Below are 12,205 nucleotides of genomic sequence, written 5' to 3' on the forward strand. Positions count from 1 at the left end.
ATTGTGTTATGATTTGTCTTTCTTGTTTTTGACTCTTTGAACTCAGTGGAAAGCTTCATATGTCTTCATGGAAACGGGACATAATATTTTTTGTATTTTGTATGCATATCAAATAGCAAAGGTTGTTATATTGCTATGTTATTATTATAGACAGGTTATTTATAATTAATCAATTAGGTAAGTAATTCATAACTATAAAATAACTTGATAACTGATTGATCCTGTCAGGTTTGAACGATCGATGGTTGCTAGAGTTTATTGCGTTCATTACTTATTGCTCCTAGATTTCATTTATTTATTGACTTATTTATTTATAAATTGCTCGTGAACAATATAAAACACACACTGTTTAAGCCAATGAACTTGTTTTTTTCTTTATTTCTTGTTACAATTCGCTTGGCAAATCATCAAGGTACCCACTGTTTAGCTTCTGATTTAATTATAGTATTGTTAAATACAAGCTTAGCGATTAACAACCGACTGCTAGCGTCATTTGCTATGTCATTAGTTGCATGAATTCTTCTCTTATTCATTTGTAATGCAGATGTACTCAGATATGACGTTTTTATCAACAAAATTAAATTTTGCAGACAGTGTTCCACCGTTTTTAAATGACTCTTACATCCTCGGATGACTCACACTCGTCTGCTCCGGTTATATTATCGTTTTGTTTGTTTATGGCGTCTCCCCCATCAAGATGATTGTTTGGCCTGAATTGTTTAACTGTCGGTTAATGACTGTCCCTGACTTCTTATATTCCCTTGTGAAAGTTTGTACACATAATTTTAGTTCTAATGTCATCAACCTCTTTGTCAATCTAAATCTGTTCTGTTTTTACACTAACACACCCACCTACATGTATTTTTTTTAACTTAGTAAATGTCAGTATTATCCGGCTATGCGGTTTGATCGAGCAAGGACGTTTCCGGATCAGTGGAGCGTGTATTCTATGATCTACCTACGAAAGATCCACATGAAACAGTTATTTTGTATCGTAGAATAAGGATACATATCTGGAATCGATTGATATCAACGTCGTTGTTTTTATTCTCTAATTTTCTTTTTCTCTGTTTCAAAGCAAATTTTTTTAACGTTACTTCGATTGTATTTTATATAGCACTCCACTATCATAATCATTGGAGCCTATATACATTTATCATTCTATAGATTTCTCTGACGTACACTTGTTTTAGATAAGCACTGGGTAGCTGTCGTTTATATCTTACTGAGGGGTGTTTGTATGAAGTTTAACCTTTCGATACGATTTTGGTCGCGTTCCTTCCCTTCCTGGGAAATAGGTCGGCTCCCGGTTACTTACGTAATGGATTTTGGTATTGCGACGAGATACTTGAGGTTTACTTACGCTCTTGGTGTGTCTTTGAGATTACGTAATTGAAGCGAGAGGCGTACGCAAAGTTCACGTTTTAAAGGACATTGTGCTTTCCTTCACATCCATAACACGTTTCTTATGTTTTAAAGAATTGATATAATAAAAATATCTTCAGCATTGCCACATCGAACCATCAGCATGAAACTTTTAATTTTTTTCTATTTTCATGTGTCAATTTTACCACGTATCATTTTATGTCCATCACTGTCTTTAAATTTAAACAAATAGATCTTGGTAAAGATAACCCCTACTACATTGCCGAGAGAATGTAGCCAATTCTGAAAAGATTTTTGAGGGTAAATTCGCGATTGTGCTGCGTTTTATAGGGGAACAATATATTCGAATGGGAACTGAATGAATATTTCGGTACGGATTTTATTTTCAAAGAGATTTTCGTGGAGTGTATTTTCCCGTATCCATTCTTCGCGTTCAACTTATTTACTTTGTGTTTACCGACGGAAAGACCGTTTTATTGTCTGTCTTCTCCTATTCACAGCCAAATGATTACAAACATGAGCCATTTATTATTGAAAAGTTGTTACTCATACAACATCATTCATCTTAAATTGTCAAATATTGAATCATTAAGTATATTGGCGATATTACTTCCGCGTCGACTTCGAATCGACAATTGTGAATCACTGTTATTGCTTTTCCTATATCTACGATGGGTCCATGTCCCTGACAAATGTACCACCAATACTTCTTATTTTAATGTCTTAAGAACATTGCTTTTATTTTTGACACAGTTAATAATTGCAAACTATGCTAAATTTGGATTGTGTAAAGCTCGTTTACGTAAGATGGCTGTCGATCCCGGCTAAACATAGTCTAGTCTAGGTATTAAGTGACCTATATGTTCGCTGTCGGGGAAAGTGACGTGCAAAATGTCTCCTGCCTTTTTGTGTCACCCAACTGCGATGTCACAGCCGTTAAAAGTTGAAGCAAATTTAGAGATCATTTAACTTCCTAAAATGGTCGCCTGTGAATTAAAGAATATTAACCAAAATTAATTTTATGAAAACCGTCAACAAAAGCTTTCACTCGCAGCAGGAGGACTACTTCTTTACTTGACGCAGAAAAACTGTCTAGTTTTTGTTAGCTGCGTCGACAAAAAGGTGAAATATCTGTTGGTGTTTTTTTGCGACCTCCCTTTTGGTACTAGCGTAATCTTGCCCTCAGCCAATCCAATTTAACAACTGAAGTATAATTCCTTAATCAAACAACCCACCGCTACAGGTAAATGTATAAGTGTCGGACAAATAAAAAAGATTCGGGAAAAGCCGTCGATAAGCCTTCGCCCTCCAACATTGTCGAAAGCTGTGCTGACCGCAGCCGATCGGGACCCTCATCAACTTTGACACTGGCATTCGAAGACTGCAATCCCTTCGTCCCTTCGTATAATACAGATATGGAAGTCGAAATGAAAGGCTTATTTTGACTAAATTAAGCTATGCCACACACTTAACTAAATTTTTGAGGAAATTATACGCAATGGTAACAAATAAAGTGATGATATCTTGATTATGAGTCCTAAGATATTGTAATCTGTATGTGAAATAATTACACATTGGTATGTATACGTGTTTCGAAGCTATATAGAACGTTTACTAATATGATAATGTTAGGCGTTTAGATAAATGTACCTACTTTCAATTTGACGTTGTTGTGACGGTTGTCTAACCCTTATCACGTGTCAAAGTCCAAAGCATTATTTAGTCATAAATTGCTAGTCGAAATTAGCAAAAACTTTTTTGTACCCATTTCAATCGCCTTCTTCCTAATGAAGAAGTTCAACTGAATCCCAATTGACACTTATAGCAGATGCTTCCTTTCGAGCAGAAAAGTGTATAGGTACATTTTTCCCTCGATAAGTCACTTCCCAGTTCTTGAAATTGAAGGATAAAACTTTTGATTTAAGTCATGTTGTATACAATTTTTAGTTCCTGAAGAACTTTCGTCTTTATGAACAATATATTTTGTTAATCGTTTAAATTACTATTTCCAGATAGTCCAGTTTTTTCACTAATTTGTTCACTTTTATAATACATAATATATATATTATTTTAATAATATACACAATCTTTTTATAAGCACATGTTCATATATTTTTAAATCTTCTCTTACATTATTCTAGTACTCCAGTGCAATAGTAATTGTGAACCAGTTGTAAATAATAATGCACTGCCTTTATTCCAGTGCTCGTAAAACACGTAAGTTACGCGTTATGACCTTACTTGGGACAGTTCCGAGTTTCATTCGTGTTTTAGTATAAGTCATGACGTTACGATGAAATTTTATGTTACGATATTTACTTTTCTAATAACTTTCAAAACCTACATTTCAACAAATGTTTGACTTCCAGTGTTCAGTTTATGTTTTCTTGAAAACCTAACATTAGTTGAATTAGTTATTCTAACATTAGTTGTATTGTCAAAGTACTAAAATTTTCCATAATTACAATCTGAACAGAGCCCCAAGTTATTAGTGGAACGTAATTATAGTATAAAGAGTCGCAGTAAATCAAAGTAACTGCTGTCGTATCTCTAAAACTAACTAGTTGTCTCAAGGAAATGAATTATTAGCTGCCATGTAGTTCTTTGTAATTGTCAGCCATTTTACACATTACCGAGTTTTTAAGAAGCCGGAATACAAGTAATACTACATATGCGTATACATTTTCCACTCATCAAGTTTGTCGCAATTTGTTGTAAACACTCAAATCTTTGCACTTAGGGCTTGTTGACGCTTGTTGGTACACAAGAGCACTGTCTGTCAAAGTTAACCGGTAAAGTTATTATCGTATCACGTGATTGTGAGTGACGTCAAAATATTGAGAACCTTTTTGGCGTTAGCACTTATTTGTTAGTTATTTTATGGAATGCAGTTGGATGAAAATTAAATTCCGATTGTTAATATTGCACGGGGACAGAAAAGCGGCATCAGAGATCTTGTCGTGACAAATTAAGTCTTTGACGAACTATCTGCATTTGTCAAGTCAGAACTAATTGAGATTAGTTATGCTTTGCGAGTAGTTTCACTGCCGGAGTCGGAAGTTCTGAGATGAAACTGTAACAATGTGACTCTATCTAGTTTAATCTATACGTAACACGGAACAGTACTTCGACACGCAAACGTGTGCACTCATTGTTCTTCGGAACTCATTTATAAGGGGCGTCTTATCGCAGTCACCCGCGCACGTGCTTCGACCAGCTCCACTTTAATCCCACGATAATCCAGCCCGGAAAAAACCAATAACCATTGTTTTCCAACTACATTTACACTGCATTCGTAGGATGTTTGTACGAAATATCGCCTTGGAGAAACACAGCTTACACCTTTACATAACGTCCTAATCTGATTCTAGCGACTCATTCCGTACGTAACTTTTCGCTTGGTGTCCTCGTCTTTCGAGTTGTAGTAGAAACTAATGGAAGGTATGTGGTTTGTGAAATTGTGTGAGATGAATTATTTCACGTGAGTTGCGACTTTGGGGGGCTTGAATGCTCAACCGCGTCTCAATTAAGCGCGCCCGCCCCGGGGCACCGGTTGTCGCCTCACTTTGTCTACGTGAAATAGTGCTTTAGAAATTTTACTCAGCCGTAGCAGCTGCATGTGAACTGTGAACAGTTTGAGACAAAAGTAAAGCCAAGTAATTTATTCCGGATCGTGTTCCCAGTTCCTCACCAGGTCGCATTTTATTCGTATATTATGCGAAGGTTCAGTATATGCTCTGTACTGATGTATATTTATTGCCGACCTCTGAAATCTGATTACAGAAGCTGCAATTTAATAAACATTAAGACTAACTTTGCCTTAAGAGGAATTCGCGGTAAACGATTACAATTACAAATTAAGATGCTTATGGCATATTTTTCCTCGAGAAAGCTAGTGTCGAAAGTGGGTAATCTCCCCTGGGCGCCAGGTGGCTGCTTCTCTTTGTGGACACACGTGAACTTGGCATGTGTAATAAATTACCGCGAATTGTGCGCTTCATTTACTCATTTGACGCGGAGATATGTTAAAGTGCCCGGGCTGAGCGTCAAGAGTTGTCCGTGCGCATTTACTCCTAACAATTTAAGTAAATTCCTTACAAAATAATATCTCATGATAATAAATTGACATTTGAGCATGTTAGCAGTCATCGTTATAAAATGAGATAATTAGCACACTCCACGGGTTCTCTCGAGCTGTGTTCGGGGGCAGCCAATTAAAGTTAGGTGTCCCGGGGCGACAGTTGTCACTTAATATCCTGTCCCCAAAATACGCCTGAGACGTCTTCCTCTAGCTACTACGACACTGCCTTGTAAATGCAAATTAGTTGACAAATTGTTACCGAAAATGTGGATCTGTCGGTTTATTATCTAAAACATACTACTCATTTACTACCACTTTACGTTTGCAATATTTATCATTAATGTCAAGACAATTAAAAATAAAAATTTACAATACTGATATTTTACATTAAGTAATTAGTTTTAATACTTAATTTATAATTAACTTATTCATGAGCATTTTTGAAATAACAAAGATACGGCTGCGATGAGGTTTCTGAAAATCTCTCGCTAGATGTCACTTTTGCGGCGTTGAAAGTCGAAAACCAGCACAAAGATCTGTAACAAAAAAATTCGTCAACTCGATAATTTGTCCTGTAGTTCATTTAGTTATAGAGTAACGCTACGGTACAGCGTGGTTATGGGTTCAAGTCCCATCGGGGCGAGGAAAAAAAAATGTTTCTTTGTATTAAAAATCGTAACAAATTAGGTATGTTTTGTGTTGATTTTAACTGTCGTGTTCGTACCACAAATAACAATTGATGTGGTTGTCGTTCACTTATCAATTAAATTTATTAATTTACCTATTCGAAATGATTACGCTGCGTAGTCGATCGTTATGAATTTCAATGAAGTGAATTCGATAAAATAAGCCGGCAAAATGAACCGCGTCCGCAACAAAATTGAATTTTCCAGAAAGGAAATTTTGCACATCATATTTTGCAATTTGCTCTTGTACTCACGCCCCGTATAAATGATTGAATCCCCTTCTTTTGACACTTTTTGCAGTTCATTAGACGCCTGCTATTCTTTTCTGAGGCTACTCACGGCTTCAATACTCAAGACCCGAGATTCGATGCTCGTTAATCGCTTTTAGAGGGATACTATCAATCTTCATGATACGTTTAATGTTTTCATTAGAGGCTTCGACAAAAAGGCAGGATTAATTTAATTGTACACTTCATTTACATTTTCTTACTTTCCAAACGTGGCAAATTATGCCTTATAGTTATGATTTAATTTTCTTTTTTATGGGTTAGGAACTTGATGGTTATAAATTTGTTGCCTCATTATTACCGTCGTCGGGAGGTTTTACTTTGTTGGCATCTTTCAGCTCGACTCATTAATGATCTTAGTGTGCGACCAACTTACGTTTGCCCCCGAAATCAGCGCTCACTGCACAAGAACCCTTACAATATTCACGAATCCGAAATTTACTTGCCTGCAAAAATATTTTGGTAGCCTTGTAGCCGTTCTACTGTTGCCTCCTTACTAAGCATTATTAATTATAGTTGAGATAGATACACGTAAATATAGCTTTGGGTTCGTGTAATTAATTTTGGACACTGTTCAGTGGCGTTCGAAACATATGGCTGACTATTCATCAAAATAAAAGCACTGTGAAATGAGATGTTGAATTTTAGTGTCGTGTGAATTTAGAAAGTAATTTCTCCTCACAAAGACTGTGTTTGGCTTGTGGCCTACTTAGGCCGATAAATGATATTACTTTTTACAATTGAAATCTTGATTAAGTATACTTCTTTGGGAAACCACATTCGATACCAGCAATGAGACTTGACTCTATACATTATAGACATAAAGAACAGAGGATATCGGCGAGATTTTGCATAACGATGTAAGCACACATACATAGATAGGTACAATATATGTTATAGCACTTGTAATGTTATTGTTGCAGCAACAAAAGACGAGCCAGACGGCGATAGTAGTGAATGCCGCGGGCGGCAAAACGGCGGAGGCAGAGACTCGTCGCTGCACTACAACGGCTACTCGGAGGAGTGCCTGGACCGGCTCGAGCCCAACGGGAATATACCGCACGATAAAGACTCACATTACGGTTAGTAGCTTTAGGAAACACCTTTTTAGAGTATATTAGTGCAATGTCATTTATATTAGTAATGTAACAACAATGACATTAGCAGCAGTAGAGCTCCTTCTGGAAGAATTCGTCCAGGGAATATTACCAGTTTTGAAGGGTAAGGGTGCTGATGAAATTACAGTCCATAAAACCCATTGACCTACTAACAAATGGACGTCGGGTTCGCGCTAAAAAGTGTCCACACCTATAGGGCGTTAAAATCGCATACAGAGCGTCAATCGCGCAACAGTCTTCATTTGTTCGACTGACAGCGCGGTTGTCAATCATGTTGTACTATATAATAATAAGTTGTCTGCAGTAAAGTGTAAAAACAGGATTCTGTATCGTATTTTCACTAGACAAATATGTTGTGTTATCATAGTTATCATTTAAATGTGTTATTTTGTACAGTTGTATAGTTTTTAGTTTATATATAAATTAATCGTAAATTTAAATTAAAAAGCAAACAAAATAATCAAGTAGCTAACTGTCCTTTTTCTACACATTGCACGGCAAAAGATGGACAGATACCCTTTACGTCAATTTCAAGAAGCTCATATAAACTTCTTGGTTATTTTCATTTGTTCGAACCGTAAGCGATTGGAATATTTGGAACAAAGAAACTATAGAGTCTTGTTGATTTAATCTTGTTTTTAAAATGACTTTTTATGAAACGTTAGCAATAACTAACAAAATATTGTTGTACTCGTTTTACGCCTCGTTTTACCTATCAGAAGTCAGAAAATACATTTGCTCGAATTTTCATAATGTCAGATGTATTTTATTGGAATATTACAAAACATAAGCTAATTTTAGCTTTGTAAGAAGCATCAAAATTATTTGAAAATGCAACGGTTATTATAAATCGGTTTTATAAATTGATTTGAGTTAACGTTTAGTTGGAATATCGGTACATTTCTTATAGTACACGCTTATTTTCACATTTGTAATATTTGTATGTATGTATCTGCCCAACTCTTTATTATTTCTTGAAGTGAATTTGTACAAAATTCGACAAAATAATATAGTAATTTTCAGTCGAAGTTAAATATGGTGCATTTTGTTAAGCTACAAGTAGAAGCTGAATATGGTGTTTTTGGGCCCTTTACGTTTACGTTACTATTTAAATTAAATGTTTTAGTTTTTTTATATTTCATTACATGTCACTACGTTTGTATAGGTTAACTTCGGACATTTTTTTCGTGGTTTTTGTATTAGACCCGACGTCCATTTGTTGGTAGGTCAATGATAAAACTTTATGTTTCAAGGTGACGGACGCGGTGGCAGCGCCCTTTAGATCTTTGCGACTAAAGCTCTAAGTGGCAGTACTGCTAGGCATTTCCTTTACCAGGCGCACGGCTGGATCGTTTCGTCATTTTAAGTGTTAGCGTTATTATTATTTAAAAAAATATATTACTTATATTTATTATTTCATTATTATATATATATTTATATCATAATAAAATATGTCATAGAAATTAAATTTGGACATGATATCGTTCACTCCGTCACCCTTGCGAGGAAGGCGAGTATATTTACGCGCAAAAGTAAATAAAAATACATCTGCGACATACGACCTAGTTCTCCATAAGCATGACTAAGTTTCTATGACTCTAAATGCAATTACAAAGGATCAGCACTCGTTATGCGTGAGCATCATCCATTCAACAGCACTTTTCATTTATACAAAGTGGTTGTGTCGCTTGCGTATAGAATGTATTCAAAAGCTACTCACACTGAACTGTCGCAATGCGGCATTATCATAAAGCTAGATTTTTGTTAATCACTGTACCAAATACGTGATTATTTGATTCGTGCAAATAATGCCCAATATGTATTACGTGGAATTACGCTTGAGTAATTTCGTGTACATGTCGAACACGCTATTTTATATACAATTAAATTGTTGCATTGTCATAAATACAGCCTGGGTTATACACGCCAGCATAAACATTTTAAATATTTCTTTGTATCTGAAATAAACAATTTGTTTTAAAAATTAGAGTACACTTTTGCTGCCTACCTGTTTGTTTTTTTAATATAATATTCATAGCAGCCTTTCTTTTAATTTTTTCTTATTTTTATACGCAATGGTCAAAAATTGCCGTACCCGAGAAAATTTAATTGGCGTTTTGTAACATTTAATAAAGTTTGTTAAATTAAACCGTTTGTTCGTTGAAATGCTCTGCCTAATCCTTATCAAAAACAGACCCGGAGCCACTTTGTATTCCTAAAATTATCTTTTCTAAGCCCCGTCACATACTCATTTGCACTTTATGAAAGCTGGACAATTCTTGCCTTGACATTATCCTATCTCGCCGTGAAATTGTTTGCCATCCTTTCCCGTATAAACGTTAGATAAAACGATAAATTCATTGTACTGAAAGCGCATTGCGTGCTACCAATCTTTTTTCTCATCTGAATATGTTATCGTACCATCCAAACCGAAAAACAACTGTACGATAATGTATTCAGGCCATATACTTCGAACTGCTAAATTCAAAGGAATAATATGCCCTAAAAACAAAAGAACCCGTTCCGCGACTGTTTTATGTTTACATTGATTCTCTCCATGATTTCTTGTGTTATAATTTGATCATCTAAATGAGTGACGCTATAAAATAAAGTTATCACGTTTTATTAATCTTGGACAGCGATTATGAAGATTGACGTCTCAATGTGGTCGTGGTTGGATTTTTTAATTAATGAATTCTATTCCCGTTAGAAGGCGTTTTAATAACGCACGTTATCCATTCAGGCCACAGACCACAGACCACAGTGATTCAAGCTATTGTACCCCGTCGGTGCCCAAGTTCTCTCACTCGACGTCCATTTCTTGACACTAGAACAATTAGTATTTACTATTGAATTGCATTAACTATAATTCTGTACGTACCTCGCGTTATTACCCTCGCAGGACTCAACTTCCGGATGTAAATGAAAACCACCTAAGCGTGGTTATGGGCCTACCAATTTGATTTCATCGCGCACGAAGACTAGTTACCTTCCTGCTCGTAGAGATATTGATATGAAGCCTGTTTTGACCTTCATACCTTCATTCATACCTCGTATGAATTTTGGTTTTGTCAAGCACGTTATATCTTGTCACGAGAGACGGAATTAGACGTGATGGTACGGCGTACTGACCAGAAATGACTTCCCTCGTCGCCTGTGAAGACTCGGTGTTCATGCTAGAAGTAGTCATTTCGAGATTACTGGAAAAGTAACAATTACAACTTTAAAGACACGACAACAAGCTCATAGAAAAATTCGTGAGGTCCGCTGGTTCGTTCCGTCGCTTAGTTGGTATAGCGTCTAACACGGTATGCTAGAGGACGTCGGTTCGAATCCGGCCGGATCGAAGGATGTTTTTCTGAGTGTTCGATCTTTGTATTAATAATTATAACAAACTAGTAGAGTAATTTCACAAAAAAACAATTGAATATCAATTCAATAAAAATTTAATTAATATTACTTTACAGTTAGAGTACAGGTTAGAATAGACTTTGAATATTGTATTTAACAAAATTAATGTCTATAAGTCTATTCACACGGCGTATTTTGTAAAATTATACAAAAGTGCGTGAGAAACTCATCTGTGTTGCGTTTTACGCGCGTTTGAATCGAATTTATGAACGCGTGCCAAGGTTTACTGGCTGCGACTAAATCTCGTTTAAACCGCGTCATCTGCACGTCGTATAAGCGTAAAAAATATGCCGTGTGCACAGGCTCTAAGTTAACAATATGTTGAACCAACACAACAGTAAAAACTGTATTGAATATATTTTGTTTTGCTATCAACAGTTTTGTTCCAATAAAGGATTGCTTCATATATGAGATTGTTCAAAAATCCCTTAGGTGAAAGTTCTTTGTTTATTTTTATTTGACCGTAAAATGCATATTTTTTTATTTCAGTCCATTGCGTCCCAAACAATACCACAGGGCCCGTGTCAGCGCCACCCTCTCATCTGACATGTGTAAATAAACGCTGACGTATAAATATTTATGAACCAATCACTGCGTTTGTGGCGAATTGGTGTTCCAGTCATCATACTTTAGTCGCGACAACGACCGCATATCATTGCTATAGGATTACTGTCGTAAATCGTGCACATTTTTCAGATACTTAATGCCTTTATTCTTAGCTTTTTTGTTCTTGTGCTGCATTTTCTCGTCAGTTAGACCTAACGATGTTTAATTAATGAATATTTATTAACAACTTTGATCCCTTGTTCCGTTTTTTATAAAAAACTCGTGTTTCCTTTCTCAACGCAGCGTTCTTTTATATATCTCTCTGTTTTCGTTTTTAAATTTTTCTCGTTTCAAATAATTACTTCACGTTTTATCGTTCCGCTTATTTCTAACAGTACGTTTCATTATATTGATATCATTGTCTATCAGTCTTAATGAATATTGGAGCATTCCCACCCCAGCACCACTACCTAAATATCCGTAAAAGCCATTCGTATAATCCAAAATGGCCTTCTATCCATTTACATTCTCATAAATCTGACTACTAGGCTTAACGGCTCGCGAGTCCGTAGTTTAGTATGTAAACAAGTTATTGTTTCGCCACCGAGGGGTATCTTATAAACCCATGAATGAATAAACAAGCAATATGGGGTCGTGTTTGTTTTTACTCGGACACTGTTTTAGATAGAC

General features: G+C 35.8%; 1 protein-coding gene across 3 annotated transcripts in view; it reads left to right on the top strand.

The window, feature by feature from the left end:
• LOC113228082 (cyclin-dependent kinase 14) overlaps positions 1–12,205 on the top strand; it is a 99,657-nt gene that overhangs the window by 54,142 nt on the left and 33,310 nt on the right. For all 3 annotated transcript variants that reach the window (XM_026461224.1, XM_026461226.1, XM_026461225.1), the window contains exon 3: positions 7,364–7,522. In XM_026461224.1, the coding sequence (XP_026317009.1) occupies positions 7,364–7,522 (159 nt within the window). The remainder of the gene's footprint in view (positions 1–7,363; positions 7,523–12,205) is intronic.

Source organism: Hyposmocoma kahamanoa, unplaced genomic scaffold (genome assembly GCF_003589595.1).
Source record: "Hyposmocoma kahamanoa isolate Upper Pololo Valley unplaced genomic scaffold, ASM358959v1 220, whole genome shotgun sequence".
NCBI classification, from domain to species: Eukaryota; Metazoa; Arthropoda; class Insecta; order Lepidoptera; family Cosmopterigidae; genus Hyposmocoma; species Hyposmocoma kahamanoa.